Below are 20,963 nucleotides of genomic sequence, written 5' to 3'. Positions count from 1 at the left end.
CTTCTGTTAAATAGCTGGCACCATTTCTCAGACATGTCAATACTGTTAAGAGAAACTAACACAAACCTTCTCTCCTTGATTTCTCGCACAGTTTCCTGTCTTAATAGATAGCAATTTTGGGACAGCAAACCAAAGGTGTTGCAGTAATCTACCTCATATCTGACTGCGGCAGGACAAGAGTAAGGGCGGATATGTATAAAGTCGGATGAATGAATCCTGTTTTAAATCCCATTACACACAGCTGTAATAATTACTATATTCACACACTTATTGTTTTGAGACTCAGGCTTGAGCTCCTCTAAATCCTTTGTTGAGAAAGATACAGGGTATTAATACTTTTAATTGTAGCCATCTGCCGTGTGGTTCCGTGCATTCACTGCTGAGTGACAGGCAGGAGATCGAGACAGAGGTTGAAGTTGATACACCCTGCAGGCGAACAGGATTTATTTACATATCAACACACTGAACAGCTCATGTGACACTACCAGCAATGACAGCGCACAGAGCACATACAACACAGTTTACAAAAACGTTAGCAGGATCTACAATAGCTGAACTAATGTTCTCTTTGCAAACCTGTGCCGAAAAGGAGCATAGAGAAAATGTATTAGGACTTCTTCTAGTGTTAATGGTTATGTGGTAACTTTGTAAATATTGTAATCAACGACATTAATGACTTTCAATTTTTGTACCACTACAGCCACATGCTCTTCTACAGTTTAATATTGTGTAAGGGGGCGGGGGCAGAATTGTGTGGTGCACTAGCTTTACAGGTTTTGATACTAGCAGGTGAGATCAATGTTTATAGAAGGCGAATATACAGAGTGTGTGGTTGTCACTTTGTATCAACTGACCTTTGAAACACCCACTTACTCACTCAATATCAAACCAAATAAATAAAGTACATACTCAACAGTCTGATCTAAAATGGGGCCCAACAAAAACATTGGAATTTGTGGCTTAGAATTGGTGAAAAGCTCTATAACCTGACTTTGCTGTACAGTCACTACAATGCTTGTCGGTTCTGGCGCAGTCTCTGTTTGTTTCAACTCTAAGTGGCACAGAAACAGGCATTGCAGTGCTTTCATTTTTTTATTCAGCAAGGCTTTAATTGTGAATCTTGAATATTTTTTGGCATTTCTTTATGCTATCACCAAAAGCCTCTGCAATATTGTCAAGTCATTATAAATGATTAATTTCACTTTCTGCTTTCAAAAAAATCTTTTTGTTGGGAGGAAAAACACTGTTTTGTCAGCTCTCCAAGAATTCTCAAAGGTGATCTTTTGTGGTAAGGATTTATTTCTTCAGAGGGGTGGAAAGGGGTGACTTGTGAGAAGCAACAGCTACAGAGAGTGGTATCTGGAGATGATGCTGAGCTCTTCTGTCAATGGTGTTTTAATTGTGTGCATAACAGCTGTAATACAAAAGCAGCCTTATGATGCTTTAGTCAATTCTAAAAGTACAATCTTCAATGTAATATATATATATATATATATATATATATATATATATATATATATATATATATATATATATATATATATATATATATATACGGCAAATTGGGGGGGGGGGGGGGGGTTGAACATTAAGTGTGGTGGTGCTTGTGTGTATAATATTTTTTCATAAGTGTCCTGGTCATCCACATTACAGAGTCATTATGGTTAGATTTAACAAGAAATATTTATCTGCTTTCTGAGACTCAGAATCTTACATCCTGCAGTGTGCTGTCAGCAAGAGTAGATCAGTCATAAAAACTCAAACAAACAGGATCTAAAACAAAAAGTGTCATAATGCACCACCCATTAACACAGGTTAATTGTATTTTGAAAATGTCTGTTCACATTGTTTCAAAGTGTTGAAAATTGTTAATATTCTATAGTTCTGTTTGTGAAGACGCTCAAGACATTTATAAGGTACTGTAACACAATATTAAAATTTTAAATATTACTAGGATAATTCATTTTATGTGGAAACCCAACTTGTTTGGTACAAGAATGTTGTCTGAGCGGACAATTCGATTATTCTGTCCCCAAGGCCTTTGATGCCTCTTGCCAAATTGCAATACATAGTTCAGCTGTGGAGACTATAGGCTGTTTCAACTGAACCTGTTTGAAGAGGGGAGGTAAACTGCTACATAAATGCATAATAACTTACAGTTAATTATATGATATCAAAATTGAATATAAATTGAAATAAAGTGGGTGATGTTCAAACTTGTAGGGTCTTTTATTACACGCCTGGCTTCTTCAATACTCCAAAATATGAACCTACTGTACAAATAAATGCATGACCATTGGAGTGCACAATACCTTCTTAGTTTTGAAATTGAATGCAATAACATTATTCTAAATAAGGGGCTGCCCTGTTGACCATTAAAAACCTGTTATAAATGAGGAAACGTGATTCAAGTATAACATTACCAATCTAAGATTCCACCAGCCTTCACTGTTTTTTGTTTTTGTTTTTTTAAAAGCTAGATGCTGCAGAAGATTGCAAAAGAAAACTTGCTATTCTAATAAATAAATAAGATCTCTTACGCACACAAACACTTGCAAGTCCAAACAATTTATCTCTTGTAATCTCCTGAAGCGTTCAGAGTCCATCAGGAAATACTTTACGGGGACATAAATGAGTTACCGCGTGCTTGGAATGTTCAGTTAGACTGGGTAGTTATGACCTGGTCATCATTAGTAGCAGTTGTCAGGGGCAACCATGACTGAAGTGACAGAACAAGATTCAATCTTCAAATAAACATCATAAAACATGAATAGAACGTGACAGAATCCTTGAGTTTCATGCCTGCCATGTTCTATTTGAATTCTTGTGTTTAACCAAAAGAAAACAAGTTTCTCTCATTTGATCTGATTAGACACGTGTTATATTTTAAAACAGATCATTTCATAATTAATCTGTGATTTCCTCTGGAGTGTTTGAGTAGTTGTATGGCACAGTATGACTTTGGCGCTTTTCCAGGGGATCATACTACACACAGTAAACAGATAGATAGAGCAATTTGCAAATCTTTCTTTGTATCCTTTTTAAATGAACTTATTGGAACAGTTCCTGCTTTGCATATCAAGCATGGTGATTTAAACATGTGATACCAAAAGAAAAAAAGAAGCATTTAGTGCAACCTTTATTGTAAATGTACTCTCCCTCACTTCACTAATGGATTTGCTATACAAATGCATCCCTGACATGAATTCTGTTTATGTAAAACGTGTTACCGGTTTGTTTTCAGTCATAATGGGTGACACAGCAAAGCTGATAGTCTTTCATAAACGGCTGACAGTAGATAGCTTCTGTACTGAAGATTACAAATGGCAGATTTTTCACAAGAAGCAGTCTTAAAATTGAGAACTCCATTGGCCAATTGGGTGAACAGATGTACACAACCAACTTCTCTGAAGGAATTAAAGACGGTGATAATTGAGGAAAGATCACATACACTAGAATGAAACAGAAGTGGATTAGCTCTGTTGACTCTTACATAAAATAACTGGATTACTTCAAGTTGTCATTTTTCACAGTATGGCAGGTGGGCATTGAAGTTCACAGGCCCACTTCTGGCTACATCAGCCCATGTGACCCCATGTGACCCCATGACCTTCAGACTGGGTTGCTAACAATAACTTCTTTCTTGTAGATGTTGTAAAGATAACTTTGAAATTGCACTCAACATGAAATCCTCTGGTAACCCTTTCTTGTATGTGCCTTAAACAAAGAGACTTATGTCTAATGAAATGAAAGCATAGCCAGTTTTAGGCTTTGGAAAGGTACAGAAGAAGCTCTGTACAGCGATCTCCAGTACTGACATAGTATGTGCTCCATTGAGACTGGAACCATCTGCAAAACACTGATACAACTCTTTACTTTTTGCTACTGGAGTCACTGTGTAACTCTTTAACTGATTCCAAAACCAGTAATCTGTATTTAAGAAAAATAAAAAAATATATATTATATTAGACATATTGATGATTGATGATGTTTTATTTACGTTATGCTGGCCTTGGATTACAACAAAACGAATGCCAAAAGTAATTATTGTATTCTCTGGACACATGAACTGAAGTCATTTTTTAAGTCGATTCTGCGCACTTACAATTACATATTTATTTCCCCAATGATAAAAGAGGCATTCTGAAATCGCAATGTTGGAAACACAACTTGACTAAATTGGAAACCGTTTTTTCCTTTGACCTGACTGTACACATTTCTACTGCTGTCAACCTGAAACCTTTTTTTTTGTTGAAATTAGAATTGTCATCATTAATTACTAGCCAACATGAATCCCAAGAGACCCAAATTGTACCTCCTTTTTAGTCTGCTGTCTATCCTTCGAAACCCTATACTGTACCTTGGCTTTGTTTTTTCAGCTGCACAGAACCAATTTTAGACTCCTAGTATATTCAGTAGCTGTGCATGTTCCACTGAACAATTCATATTCATTTAGCAGATTTAAAACAGAATCAAAGAATGCACCTTCATTTGCCTCTCTGTGCACTATTTTCCTAGCATATCTCCAACCACAATGGAATCCCAATAGTAGGAGAGAGTAGGGGGAATAGTAGAAGGAAAAGGTTTCAGAACATAACATGTTAATAACGTGATCTAAACTCCACTAAATGTAATGTGTAGGACATGTATGTAAATACTGCACAGGTTTAGAGTCTTACTGGCAGTCTTTATAACCAGATAATGTATATTGAAAAGGATTAGTCAATGTGCAATCAGAATAAGATAGTAATGGATCATACTCAGCCATGTGGCTTTACTGTGTTAAAACAATAGCTGAGACAGTATTACTAAACTGCTTAGTGGAATTCAAATAAATCCTGGTTTAAACAGATTACCCTGACTTTTTTTTTTTTTCAATCCAGTTAAACATTACTTATGTCTGAGAATATTTATAGTCCATAAGCATGGGTTCCGTCACCTAGGGGGTGAATTCCACAAAAAACGTTATTCAGCTGTACTTGGCGACATTGATCAACACCGTATATATTTCTTTTTGTTTTTGTTTTAATAAGGAGCTGTCTGGGTCTGGAAATGTGATCGAATAGAGCCATATAGGGAAACAATGCAGGTCATACTAAAACACTTTCTTGTTTAATTGAACCCGCAACCTAATCCACAGTTTATATGGGTGGTAGGTCAGCAAATGAATTAAGGCCAACAGAATAGAGGCTTTAGATTTGGTAGCTTTGGTTAAATATGGAGAGCTTAGTACTGGTATGCTATTTCTTTGGGTTTTGTCTATAGCATATGCTGAACTTATGTGCACAAATGCCTGCAAATCTTCACATGGATTTGCCATACTGTAGTCTGTGATTTAATTTGAAAAGATTGTGCAATTCTATATAAAAACTACTTTAAGAATAATTAAATACATGTTGAAATCCTCAAGGTTTCAAAGTTAAACATGGTAAATCCATATTAGTTACACATGTGAGCAGGAGGGTCATGGGAAATGTAGTTCTGAGAGGTCCATGCAGGTACATGGGAAGCCATCTTGAGGCAGGGAATGCAATTTAAAAGTTTAAAAAAGTGGTCAAAATGTAAAAATAATAATAATAATAAATAATAATAATAATAATAATAATAATAATAATAATAATAATAATAATAAAACAATACACACACCTTGCTTAAACAGTTGTAGCAACACATGGGAACATATAACACAATAAAATAAAAAGGTCCTTATGTACCCTTTAAATCTACCGATTACCTTCATTTGTTTCAAAACATGTTGTGTTTGGATGGCAATATTATATAAAAATAAGCTGAATTTAATACGATAGTTAAATTTGTCATTTGTGAGATTAAATTAGATTTGTGAGATTAATTCAAATGTTCTGCTTTGCTTTTGGACATAAAATGTTAACAACTATAGTTCAGATAGAATTTGTTTGTAGTAAAATAGGCGATTTTTTATTATTATTACAACGTTAAGGACATGTGACGCGGACGCACGCATATTCTTTACAGTTGTTAAAAACTAAAGTCCTTTGTATTTCTTTTTTTTTTATATGTAATCTGAAGTGTTCTAATTAGAATCTCAGTTGTGCCTTTTTGTTTAACTATTATGCACAACAGCATTAGGTTGATTTGGTTATTTGATCTTCTGTTAAAAAAATTAAAACGTCAATGCATCGATTATTGTTGATGTCTATACGATAATCGGATACGAAATTAGTGTGCCACTTGCACCACTAGTGAAACCCCTGAGATTTTCCTTTGAATAACCCTAGAAAAGAAAAATTGCCAGTGCAGGCGCAAGTGCAAGCCAGGCAGGTAGCAGCTGAATAGCAGCTTGCAGATTTGCATTAGGCTGTTTCCTGCAGGCCTCACTGGTGATTTCGCTCTGCTTTCCAAAAACAATATCTCACATGCTCTACCTTTCATTTCCTTTTTAGGGCCCTATCAACCAGATCAGTGGCAGACATGGGGAGCATTGAGTTTTATGCTGTTTTAGGCCTGATTTTAATCCGTAATAAGTACTGTACAAAATACTGAAACAACCTGGTGACAAATAAAAACTGTTAGGAACTACTGTGCTTTCACAGTGAGGCCACAAGTTAAACAAATTAGCAATGTGTTACTCAGCTGCTAGACCATTTAAGCAGACTGGGAAGAGAGAGAAAGAAAGAGAGAGTTTTTCTGCATCAGGATCATGGTCGTTTAATGACACTTGTGTCAAATGAAAACATCAGTTATACTGCATTTCATCTGTATCCTGTAATAGTCATGTCTGCAGACTGCCTGGCCATAAAAGCAGGCAGTATGAACTTCTGGTGTTCTTTAGTGTTATTGTCCATACTTACTCTTAATATTGCTGGATTATTTTCCTGGATTATGTTCCAAACTCTCCTGCTCACCTACAATGTCCTTCATCACACAGGTCCCGAGTACCTCCTCAACCTGCTGACCCGCTATGTCCCTGCCAGCAAGCTGAGGTCCTCCGACTCTGGCCTGCTTGTTATCCCCAAGCAACCTTGGAGAACGCTCATTTAGCTTCATGGCTCCAACTCTTTGCAAGTCTCTCCCAGCTTTGGTGCGTGATGCTCGTACTCCTGTTCGCTTTAAATCAACTCTTGAGACCCACCTGTTCTGTCTTGCTTTCCATGCTCTTTAAGCCTGATGTCTGCTATTAGCTGTTGTGTTGCTGCTACTATTTCATGTGTTATTCTACTATCATGTATTATGTACTTTCCACTGTATTTAATGTATTTTTTTGTTTTTGTTTTACTGTACTGTATATCATGTATTATGCATTTCTCTGTATTTAAAGTGTTATAGATTTTCTTGCTGTTATTGCATCTTGTAAAGCACTTTGTGATGGTGATCCACTATGAAAGGTGTTATACAAAATAAAGATTGACTGATTGATAATAATGAAAAAAAACAACACTCACATGTTCAAAATATGATTTGCCAGCCTGAATGATATGTTTAAAAGAATCACAGAAATATTTAAATATTTACATTTCCATGCCCGATGCCACAATTTAAAAGAAATATTTTTCCTGTTCCAGCAAAGTCTAATTTTCATGTTGCAAAAAGCCAGACCAGTGTGGAAAGTGTGTGTAGGGGAAATTAGCAACCACTTATAGACCATACTAGACCCTTTGATCTTGCGATCCACAAAAAAAAAAAAATAAGAAAAATAAATAAGGATATAATTTCTACCACTTTCTAATTAGCAACTGCAAAAAGCACAACAATTGGTTTAAGTGAGAAGAGTCCTTTCATTACTGTACAGTCAGCACTCTTCATTATGTGTTGGTTACACATGTTCTGTGTTGTAGTCCTTTTCACTTTCAATACTGTTTCGTTTTTTTTCATTTTAAAAAATGTAGTCATTGCCAATTATTTGTATTTTCTCCCAATTTGAAATGGCCAATTATTATTTAGGCTACCACCCCTGCGTTGACTCGGGAGCAGTGAAGACGAACACATGCTGTCCTCCGAAGTGTGTGCTGTCAGCTGACCACTTCTTTACATACTATGGATTCACCATGCAGCCACCCAGGAGCTACAGCATAGGAGGACAGCACAGCTTCCGGGCAGCTAACAGGCAAGCCCGCAGGCGCCCAGACAGACTACAGGGGTCGCTGGTGCACGGTGAGCCGAGGACACTGTGGCCGACCTAGACCATCCTCCACCTGGCGACACTCAGCCAATTGAGGGCTGCCTCCTGGGAACTCCTGTCCATGGTCAGCTGTGGAATAGCCCAGACTTGAACTGGCGACGTCCAGGCTATAGGGTGCATCCTGCACTCATGCAGAGCGCCTTTACTGGATGCGCCACTTGGGAGCCCCCACAATGCTATTTCTTAAACAAATCTTTACATACATACATATATATAAGGTGTATGATTTGATAATGCAATATGAACCAATATTGCTTGTATTGTTTAAAGTATGAATTTATAATGAATAAACTGATTCATTATTAAATATAGAAAGGTTCCATACAGCAGCTGCATCCTCCTGCTGTGGCAAACACACTCCCTCTCCCACATGCTCTCAGATTTAAAAAAAGATAAATAAATAAAACATAGGCAAATCACTGTCTGTGCCCAGGCATCTGAAGCATTGATTCACAGCTGCACGCATCAATGAGATGCAGAACATCAAGGAAGAACAAAACATTAGAACAAGGAGGCAAAGGGACGTAAATGTTTTAACAGGTTGAGATGAATCACAGTAATAAAAAAAACAACAATGTGTGCAATTCAAGAAACAATTGGAAAGCCTTTATTATACATGTTTCACCTCATACATGTTACTAGCAAAGTACCTAATACTGTACATGCCTGTGTCAATTATGAAGAAGAAACAAAAGATTTGCTGGGACTTGACTGTGTGGCAGTGGAGTAAGACGAGTAATGTCTGAGAGGATATGTTCAAAGACACAGAGCTTGAGATACTGCAATGTGCTGTGCATGTGCACTGCTAATTTAAGAAAACCCAGACAAGAAATAACAGAGACATTTGTGCTACATTGTTTTATCACTGGTGCTTTTATGTTGATATAATTAGCTTTGTTCTTTTTTTCTAATTTGTTCTAATTTGGATGGTGATTAGCAATACTAATGAGGGCTGTACCTCCAAAATGCTATTTAAAACATGCATTTAAACAAAAAAATGTGTACTCTGATGGTTTAGGCTTAAATGGGAGGCTAAATATATCCTGCACATCTGTTATCGACATTCATCAATTATTTACAGAAGTCTTGCCATTTTTAAAAAATGAGAAGCTTTAACCAGAAAGGTCTGGGTTCCTGGGCACACTGAGTTCAGGCCCAAGGGAAGACGAAATACGAGGTGGAGGTAAGCCTATACTGAGACATTTTTAAGATTAAGAATATACCTCTCAAAGTGTTTATTGAATGTTATACTTACCTAAAAATACACATTGAAGAAAGATTTACTCACTGTAGTTTGTATATTTTTTTGTGAAGGCTAAGGAAAGTACAATGAAAACGAGGTGACTGATTCTCAACATACTTAATGCAACTTTTTTTTTTTTTTTTTTAATAAATACATAGAATATTTTCATCATCAACAAAGTCCAGAAGAATGATTCACAAAGCTAATTTAAAAATCTAAAAATGAATTCAAATTCTAAAACTCATAAGAGACCACTTAAAACCACTTACAAGCTCCTAGATGAAATGTCTGTGTTCTTATTTCAGGTTTAATAACTTTATTGGATGTATTTTTTCCTTTCTAAGAAAGCTGTCCTAATGACAAATTAAAGTAAAAAGCTTTTGTCCATACAGTTTAATGTATTTTTCCATTGCATTGTTTGCTATTTGTGAAAGTACTAATTTCCTATTTGATATTAATTATTAATGTACCCATTTGTCATGATACAGTAAAGTCTTGCATTGTACACCTCTTTTCAGATGCTTTTGGTTTTTATGAAATACTTTTTTTATTGAAAACTACCAATTCTGTCCAGAATATCTTAATAAGTTATTCTTCTGATATAGACCAGAAAGGGGACAAAAATCAATTGATAAATGCTCAGAAGAATTGCTCTGTGTAACCATTGCTGAATCTATAAACTGACTAATCCGTTGTATAATCCAGGTTTTAAATGCCATCTGATTTTAATATGTTCCTCTTAGAAACTGAGGATACTAGGCTACAGCAAACTTGCAATACATCAGCATTGGGACAAAACTCCTATTACAAAAGCTGATCCAATAAGGTTTAGCTGCTTTGGAAACATCCTGGGTCTGCTTCATAAAGATATAAGACCACATGCATAGGAAAGCATCTTTTCGGAATGCAAAGCAATGCAAAACATTGTAATGTGTGCTCTTTAGCATTTGCCGTTGGAGCACACATGGCTTATTTTTCACTGCTGATGAATGACACTTACTGTATGATGAGGAAGGCCAGGTCTCCCAATTGAACATGCGTGTGTATAAATGATGACTACATCCAAGGCACTTTATCTTCTTACATGGTGGCTTGGAATTACCAATAAGTTAGCAAGAGAAAAGTACCTTCTGTAATAATCTTGTTTAAATACTAAGGTAATCCTAAACATACTAACCAGAAAATATGGAAAACATATTATTATTATTGCATTAGAATAATTAACAGCAATTGTGTTAAGACACTTTCATTCCAGTCACAAATAATACCTTTTTGATCTCCAGTCTTCTGGTCAGCCTGTCACAAAAAAATCTTACCAGACATATCTAGTCAACCAGGTGCAGCTATTAAATTAACAGGTCCCATTATAGGGCCAATGAATTCAATACAAAAAAAGATATATTTTATCAAGGAGACACACCGCTGAGCATACACCAATAGTGTTACCCTACACAAAATGTTGTGTAGTACTTGAAATGGGGAAATAGTGTCAAGACGATTCTGGCCAAAAGAAAACGTTTTGCCTGATACAATGTTGGTCCTACTGGGTTACCTGAGATGAGTCATCTCAGTTAATGGGTGTAAAGTGTATATCTACTGTATTTACAGTATGGCGTATTGCAATGTCTGACTCTGAATGTTTCTACAAATGAAATTAATTGCGCCAAAATATGAATCTCTTCCAACCAGATTAATAGTATTATATTTGAACTATATTTTTAAATTGTAACTGCTTAATTATTAGGATGTGTATACAATAAGAATAGTACTACATTTGCTAGACAGAATTGAAATCCGAATAAAACAGTTACCATGACAACATTGTTTGCCACAATATAAAACTGACAAATGTTTTAAAATGCATTACTGCAGATGCAACAGAAATCATGTATGGTGATAGTCTTGCTTCATGTTTGATTTTAAGTAGAAAAAATGTGTTTTCATAAAAATGTTGTTTAGTTTATCACTTCTTGCTCAAATCTTAGATGAAATGCAATGCAGTCTGACAATTTAAACTACACGCCAAACCAGTCTGGGTTGGCTAAACCACTGCACACAATACCCAAAGGGATTCAAAGTCTAAACATGTCGATTTCTAAATTACAAGAGCAAAGCTGAGAAACCACTGTTAGTAAATAAAATGTGCACATTTCAAATTTTTTGAAAATGTGATCATTATCTTATGGGCTCATGCTCATCTAGTATAGTGTTACATGAATTTGGAAAAAATAGCAAGAAGATTCGACCACTGGTACGAATGTTGCCTGCATGTTGTTCTATTATTATTATTATTATTATTATTATTATTATTATTATTATTATTATTATTATTATAGGGATTAGATCTACACTGATGCTCTGGTAGAACATGGTTTATAACAATTGTTTATTTGTAATGATGGTTTAATTGTACAGTGCTACCCTCATTTTCCACTGCACTGATTTACATATTGGCCGTCATAAATAATATACAGCCATTGAAGTCTTGCATAGCATTCAATATGATACTGTATGGATACAAATCAATAAGGAGGTTTAACCATGTCAGCACTCTTTTTAAAGTGCTATTTAAGGCTAAACAGAAACAAATGCATCATGATTCTCACTCAACAGATTAAACACATTATATTTAATTTATTTATTTTGGGATTACTAACAAAAGTAAAGTTTTACTGATAGGGTTTAGCAATTAATTAAGGAGTAAAGTCTTTAACCATAGTTATGGATGAGTCTGTAGGCCAAAAGTATTTACTGATCAAAATGTCTGAGGTAATTAGTAACCAAAAAATATGGGATGACTCGTTTAATGAGTAATGGTTAATTACATGAGGCTGAAAACTAAAGAAAATGATTTAAATATAGAAAGAAATGTTCAAGTCTGGAGTACATTCCAAAGGAATGATGCCATAAATACTGTACATCTGACTGGAGAGAAGGAATCTACACAAGTCACTAAAGGAAGGACACCCTGGAAAGTGGATTTATCTAACTTTATGGTATCCAAATTCCATGTATGCATGTACATATATTCACAAAGTGAAACACGCAGTTAACTACTGATATTCCATAGTTTACTTACTCCTGAATCAACTGTATATGCTGAGATTTCAGCTAAGTGGTAGGACGGTTTTCACCTTCAGACAGAAAGCAGACTCTCAGTAGTGTGGACTGCATGAGCCTAATTACCAACATACATGTATGTTCTACCTTTCGTAAAGAAGTGATAACCAATTCAACGTAAGAAATTCATTGTGTTGCACCGCAGTAGATGGATCAAGAGTATTACTGTTGCCCTTTAACTGTCCTGACAATCTGCTGGTTATTTGCTTGTTTTAATTCACATTTTAGACAAACATCTGCAACCTGGCACCCTTGCTGTAGTTCACATGGACTTATTGCAGCCAAACCATTTGAGTGACTTCGAACAACATATTTCAAGTTGAAGTATAAAATACAAGCAAAGAATACAAATATGTCAGAAGATGAAAAGGGTGTCCAGTATTTGTATACACTGTTAATGGTGATAAAACTAACCATGTTTATATTTTGTTTGAACTTTCAATTACTTTCCAAAATCAATTCTGTTAAAATAAAGCAGGCTGGATCCATAGTTTTCAATAAGGATAAAAAGTCACAACACTTATAAAACCTGCACTGGCATTACATACAATATGTAAACAGGAATACTCCAAAGTCACCTTGTAAGCTCTTAGACCAGTTAGCATTACTGCACTGGAACTAATCTGTTTATTCCAAAGGTTATCGGATTTCATTAGACAAGGTTCTGCATACTGAAGCTCGAAAAGAAACACACCCAGTTCCAAGGAGACTTCTTAAGACTTAAAAAGGATTGTGTGGGTTAGAGAAACTGGCAGAATAGGTGATCCACTTAACACTTGTCACTAAAGACAGTAAGAAAGATGTAATAGTGCTAAGCAGGTGTTACTCAAAGCTGGCTTTAAAAATGTACTAATCGTCTTTACACATACAGTTTCCAGTATAAACTCCAAATATACCTAACCAGTGTCTTCAAGCTTTTATTTAAGTTGTCCAATTTGGAGGAACCTTTCGACCCTCATACATCAAGGTGTATTCATATTTTATAGAAGCCTAGTACTTGTAACAATTTATGACACTCGGTTGATAAGCAGTACTATATTGGACACAACAGAGTGAATATGTTTTAAAGAAATCGTTTTTGAGAGAAAAATAAAAGGCTGTTTTACTACTGTATGGAACATTACTGGGTTTTATTAAAATACACAACATACTTAGTGTAGCTGCTGAATATGTGTGTGGGTTTTTGGCAATCTGTGATACCACATATTGTTCAATGTAAGTTTTACACCCTGAGGGCTAAAAGCCTGTAAGAATTGGCAAGATTTGTTCAACAAACTCATCGTTAGATAGTGTAATTTATATATATGCGACAGATAAAGCTCTGATCCTACTTTGTTAGTGGAATTGCAAATGAACAGTAGTATAAATAAATAAATAAATAAATAAAAAGATCTGCGTCATTTTCAGAAACATGTGTTTATTTTATATACAGTATGTAACACATCTGTTACTGGCTTAAATAAAATGAAATACAAAAAAAAAATGTGTCTAACATGAGATCAAGATCAACTTAGAATTCAGCATTATTCGTTGTTTCCCTTTACACTTTTGTTTGGTGATGAGATGATTATTTCAGCTAATGAGTTCCCATCTATCCTCACAGACAAACAAACAATTATTCTTTAAGTGGCATATGTTCAGATATGAAAAAAGAACAAGCCTGCTGCTTTTAAGGGCACTTCCTTCATTTTCCATGTCAGATCATGATTCAATAATGCCTGCAAATCTTCTTTTACTCTCCCTTTTACACTAGAGGTTCATCTTGTCCAATTAGCCATCTGCCATGCCTGTATTGCTATACAAATGCACCACACTCCCATCAGTGCAGACAACGACATCCCATCAGCAGGGCAGTTTTTCCATCTGACAATCAAGAATCACACCCCATTGTTCTCAATTCATGATGTTACACAGAGTATAGCCGCCATGTGTGATTAGCCAGCAGGGTACCAGAGGTCCTCCTGTGATGTGGGATAGATGCCAAACCATATTTTAAATGGAGCCTAGTAATCACAAGAAATGTAAACAAATCTGCAATAGTGAAATTTGCACTAATAAACATTATTTTGTCTTTTTGTGAACTATATATATATATATATATATATATATATATATATATATATATATATATATATATATATATATATATTTTTTTTTTTTTTTTTTTTTTTCTAAAACCCCTTCCCACTATCAATGGAAACATTTTAAGCACACTTTACTTGGTTTCCAGACCACTATTTTAAATTGAGCCTACAGATCATTTTGATTCCTCCAAACGCTAGTCAGAAGAAACATTAGCTGCCTCCTCTGTGTTACAAACTGCAAGAGCACGTGACCATGTGCTAGTTGTGGTGAGCAACATTAATGGTTGAAACCTGAACTAAGCTGCTTTTAAACTTAAAAAGATTCAACAAACTAGATTATTGTACTCCTAACACCGTGACTGCACCAATCTTCATTGCAACCAAGTGCAAAGTTATTGTGTTCTTACAGCAGATTTTGTCATGGTTTGGATCTTTAGTATTAAGCTTGAATTTACTGTATCATGTGCAGAATTGAGGCCACTAGATATTTATATCACAGTTCCTCAAGGCATAAGAGTCAAAGTGTGAAAGCACATTTGTGTTGGTTGCTCTATAGGCACGATATACATGTTTCCTACTGTGATGGTCCCCTGCTCCCAACATTGAAAAAACAGCCTCCTTTAATACCAACCATCCCAGAAATTAAGCTGTTGTTTTAAAAATAAACTTTGCTTAATTCCAAATTCTGTTTTTTATAACCACAGGTTCGCTGTTGTAATGAATTCATTTTTGTTCAAAAGCCTTTTACAGACTGTGTGCGACACTATCAGTGAGTGAGAGGCTCAATCAATTGAAGTAGTTGTACTGCCAGCATCCCGACTACTGTATTTCAGCCAACAGGAACTATTTCTAGCTAAACTCCAGTACTCCTGATATTGATCCACAAACCTGCTGCTGCCAATCATTTGTAGTTATTAGCTAGATTAGTGACAGTCATTTCATTGTGGAAAACAAATGCAATATAAAGACTACATAAAGGGATATTCAGTTGTGTTCAGTAACATATAAGATGGCATATTCTCTTTTCATTGAAATGCCTACTCTTAGTGGGTAAGTAATATAGTTGACATTCAGAAACCATTATTGTTGTGCACATATATTACTGGTATGTAAACATTTACTGACAGATGAAATCTATATTGTAGTGGTTTGCTTCTCAAAGTATGATTGCTTAAGAAGTGCAGGCTTTGATGTGTGCATGTCACTGTTGTACTACACAGTCTTAAATCTCACATTAACAAAAGAAGCAAAGCTTAGGCATTTTATGGTTTTAGTTTTATGGGTTTATTTATTTATACATGTTTTATGGTTTATCTTTGTTTAAACTCAAACTATTTGCTAATATTGTACAATATAACCCCAAACAACATAGATGTGTGTTGTTCATTTTTCTACATTTACTAAACTGTGAAGTAGACAGATTACCAAGTCAATTATTTTACAACAAGTCCTTCAAATCGTCATCTATAAGACCACCAAAGCTTGTCCCACAAGTGGTTTTAACCCTTCAAAGATGGTGTCATTTTCAATACTTTCATCCTGAAGTCTTTTTGTGGGGTCATTAAAGCAGACAGTAAAGTAAGCAGACAGTATCGGAGCTGCATGCAGAAAGTCAGTTAAATGAGCACACCTTAGCAATTTCAAAGTGACATTTCTTCTACTTTAGATCTTAAAGCGGTGGTACTTACTTACAGAAAACCTACCTGGCTGAAGAGAAGCATTCATAGGGCTACTGACATTTTAAATATAAAGAAGATTTTAAATGAGATGCGTTTCAAGTATGATTACCCCCCCCCCCCCCCCCCCCCCCCCCCCCCCCCCCTTCTTCCACTACACAAAATATAGCAGAATATAAATCTTGAGGCAGTGATTTTCTTGGATTTTGGTTTATTTGACACGGAATGACCGCTTTCTATCTTAGAATAAACATGTATTGAATTTGGTTCAAACATGGAAAACATGTATTTTTCTTTCCCTCACTGCCTCAGGATATGGAATGTCACAGTGTATCAATGTAAACTACTAGTGCCATGGAAAACTACAGCAGATGTAAATTCAATATGAGCATACGTTTAAAATGTAGCAATTGTAGAGTTACGTTTTAATAAATTGAATTTTCCATCTCTGAGCCGCTTTCTTTATTCTTAATATGAAATTCTCTAAAATGACACTACAATGATGTGCTGCAATACTTTACTAAAGAATCTTGGTACATATTTCTTGTTGGAACTTTCTGGGATACATCTGCTCTGAAAGTATTATTTTATACTGTTGTATAGACATATGCTCCTTTTAACAAAATACATTAAAATATGCAAGTCTCTTTTGTGAAAAAGCTCACAGAAGTGTAACTGTTCCACTTAATAATGTAGTGTTATTTCTCAAAGGTAAAATAATGGATTTGCAGAATACCATGATACCAGCCCAGTTGTGTAACAGCAGGGTATTACATTTGAAGGGGTGAGCAGCAAAACAAGTCAAGCATGATTGTCATTGTTCACATTTGTTAAATGAAGCTCTGCTGTAGAAGGCTGTTCCTTTCAGAAAACAATTTAAACAAACACAGATATGTGGTGATCAGTAAGTATACTGTATTCAAGGCCAAGGCCAATGTTCTCGTCAAGGCCACCAAGAACATGGAATCTCCTTTGTGAGCATCTCATACCTTTGAATGTTAAACCAAATAAAATCTACAAAAAGTGATCCCTGCATGCAGAGAGGGCAATGCCAACTATGATAGTCCTGGAAATGCAATGATTAACCCTCATTTGCTCATTAATTAGGTAGGTCATGTGTCAAATTTGAAATCATGTCTTACAGACACCTAATATCCTTTTTGCTCTAGAACTGTCCTTTCCCTGCACTATTGATAGATCAGTCCTACTGCTTACATCCACAGGATATTAGACAGTGAAGCACCAGGTCTCCTCTGAGCTGCACTGCCGCTGGGTCTCATCTCTGCCATGGAGGGATCACCCTCTGTAGTGACAGGGTATTTCAATCACCATAATGAATGGAGACCCCTGTCTTTCAGCAAACAGCCAACAGTGCAAGTGAGTGGAATTGTCTGGTGGTTTCAAGATAGAATACTTTCTATCTTGAAACCAGAGATACCCTTGAGTCTAAGGAAAGCAGAAAGGTCAGGCTTTAAAGATAAAATATTTATCAACAATTTAGAAAATACTGCACGGTTCATCAAAAAGGCATTCTTTTTGACCTGATATTAATTTTGGCCCACTTGAAATTCTATTCAGATATATTCTTTTTATTAGACTTTTCCTTTTATGGACAATCCTTGGCCACAAAGATCTTTTCTGTTTATGCAACTAATTCAATACAGTTGTCTGTTTAGAAAGTCTGCAAAAAACACTTTTTTTGGAAAACTCCTTTAAATAAAAGATCAGACAAGGAAACAACCAATCTGTGTCTGTGTGAGGGGTTTCTACAGGCATTCACATTTGTTTAGGTTCTGTACAGAACTATTAAATGCTGAACAACAGAAAATCAAATTGGGAAGGTATCAAACACAAGTAGGGTTCCAGACAAAGCTGCAGAGAATCATATACTATATAAAATGTCCTGGAAGTCTTTTTTTCTAAGGGTGCACCATAAGAATGGTAAACCTTAGAAGTCTAAGTAGAAGTTGTGCAGTGTGCCAGAATGTCTAGCACATTTTGTCCAGGACTGTGACAAAATGTTCAACATATTTTATTAGGGAACTAGCATGGTGTTCACTTTTTGTTTCTAAAAGTTTGCTTAAATAAAGTTAAGGTTTGGATCTTTTGAGTAAATCTGTTTAACAATGATGACATTGAAGTTTAAAAAAAGATTATTGACCAGCATTTACATCTTTTAATTACGTACTGATGATTGCTTTATTGGAATAGATCTATTAGTTTAACTAATAATTCAACAAAGAAAGGATTAAGTCAAAACATAACTGAAGGCATACCGTAATCTTTGTGACTGAACAACTGTACAGAAACTAAACGAACCAGTCGCAACAGGGTGAAATCATAACTACCAGCAGGGGGCGCACAACAGAATGCAAGCAGCAAATAAAAATTAGGATGACCAACAGAAAAAATGGTGTCATCCTATCCTAATCGTGTTTACCATCCATTTTAGGGTTTGTGAATAACATCTGCTATTTGCAGTAACAAATACAGTAATTAAAGAAACAATTGCATTTGTGAAAATCAGCAAAAAACAAAACATTTCATATGAGATTCGGTGGAAATGTGGCATTCACATGCAGGGGATATTGCGCTAATTATTGATAGGCGACATACAAATGCATTGTTGTTGTTGTTGGTGTGTGTGTGTGTATGTGTGCGCGCGTGTGTGATTGATTTTTTTTTTTCTCCAAGCCATAGATTCTAAATCAAATCAGCCAATTAGAACCAAATCTTAATGTAGAAACGATGTTCTGTAAGCACATGAAGATACATGTACAGTAAGCCTACAACGTACAGCTACAATGTATTGACACATCCCAGTCCATATCCTCATCCCCCGTCACTACGGATACAAATAGATTGTGTATTCTGTCAAAAGATTTTTGTAAACCATGAAATGTAACTACCCTAAAAGCTAGGTTAATAAAGTGATGCGGGAATCCCAGTGAATTCGTTTACTGTATGTTCTGTTTCCCCTTTGGGCTTACAGAATTTCCAGCAGTACACAATACAAACATCTATACACCGCTGCTGCCTACACAGGATGCTGCAAAATCATTTCCTTCCAGTTATGTATGGGATTTGACAGAAAATATTCTTACCTGTTTTAAAAAACGCGTCTGTGTCCGAGTCATTCAGCCCTTCCTCAGCTGCTTCTGCCAAATTCATCTTTCCCCCTATTAATTTCAGAAAAAGGTAACGCGAAGTATATCCAGGGATGATTATTACAAAATTCAGCGCACGATCTCTTCCATATTCTGGTGCTCCTTGTCGCCGCTGTTTGTTTTGCAGTCGTGGGTTTCCGTCCGTGTTATTACAAAGAACAGCCCTGCAATACGCTATTGTTTCGATTTCACCCTCCTCTTTCTAGCAGCTCCTCGGCACATGTGACACACAGGGAGATGCAGTTATATATACGGAACAATCTGATGATACATAACAGGAATATGTTTAGATATATTCCTTAACAATATATAACTGAGGCATGCTCCAAATTAGTTATAGTATAAAGAACCAATGTAGGGATCCTTCACGATGCGTAGCAGTTGGTAGTGATTCAGTGATGTCATAACAATTTGCATTTAAGTGGCTGGTGCTAAGCAGAGATTTCTTTCTCCAGGTGGTCCCTAACAAAATACAGACTATAATCAAATTGTCCCTACGTTCATCTATTGAACAATCGCAGAGTTAATGTTACTGTATGAAAAAAAAAAAGATCATTACCAGCCTATGCAGTGTGAAAAGGTTTTGCTTGTTTAATCTCATAGCATTTCTTCATCTAACAAACCAAGGCGGAGAGCTGGTTTAATGTGCGCGCGTGTGTGTGCTTGCGTCTGTCAGTGGGCGGGGGGGTATCATCCTCTCCTCCGCCCTCTCACCACTCCCTTACAATCACCCTCCACAAACAAATACACAGCACACAATGCTGCGTGCGTTTCTAAACATGTTTGTTAATATAAAAGGATAAGCTGTTTTTGTTTTGTTTTGTTTATTGTTTTTTTTTTATTATTATTATTTTCAAGAGCTTTTTATTTGTGTTCATTTTGTCAGGAAACATAACTAGTCCACCCGGCTTTGTCATTTCCTACACCAGCTTTGAACGCACCGCTGGCTAGCGAATCCCTAGTACACAAATGACAGTATGTAGGTGATTGTGTGATTATTGTGAGCACAATCCCACAATTATTCATCCACAGGTTGATGAAATTTTGACATGGACCTGTCAAATCTTACTTAATTTACTATACGTTAATCATTTTCTTTATCTCAGTGAATTCACGCAGACACACGTGTTTTGGTGTTATGCTGAAACCAGCTCTCTGGCCCAGTTGTCATACTCTGGATTCCCAAGATTCTCAGAAACCTGTATGAATTTCCTGCATATGTCCGGCCAACAGCCATTTATTACAATCGCTGCATCCTTATGGGCACACAGCTCTGCTTTTCTTGTCATATCACTACACTTGCAATGCTCAGCCTGCCTTATTCTTCAGTTGTTGTACTCTGCTGCCCTCTAGCGCCAACTATTTGGAATGACATGTGGTGCATTATTATAACTGGTAGTGATATCAGCTATAGTAATATACTTATTAATATTATACATTATATTTTTTTGTCTTCATTTTGTCTGAAGTCGCACAATTGAGATATGTGTTTACACTGTATGTCATGCACCTACA

At 35.9% G+C, this 20,963-nt stretch overlaps 1 protein-coding gene across 1 annotated transcript in view; it reads right to left on the bottom strand.

Moving 5' to 3' along the window:
- The window catches only part of LOC121322304 (kalirin-like), a 152,184-nt gene extending 132,119 nt beyond the window's left edge, over positions 1–20,065 (bottom strand). Inside the window, 1 exon segment of the mRNA XM_041262089.1 lies at positions 19,386–20,065. Coding sequence (XP_041118023.1) covers positions 19,386–19,452 — 67 coding nt within the window. The 5' untranslated portion in view covers positions 19,453–20,065.
- Between the last annotated feature and the right edge of the window lie 898 nt (positions 20,066–20,963).

This window comes from Polyodon spathula, chromosome 10 (assembly GCF_017654505.1).
Source record: "Polyodon spathula isolate WHYD16114869_AA chromosome 10, ASM1765450v1, whole genome shotgun sequence".
NCBI lineage: Eukaryota > Metazoa > Chordata > Actinopteri > Acipenseriformes > Polyodontidae > Polyodon > Polyodon spathula.
This window is presented reverse-complemented; position numbering and strand designations above follow the sequence as displayed.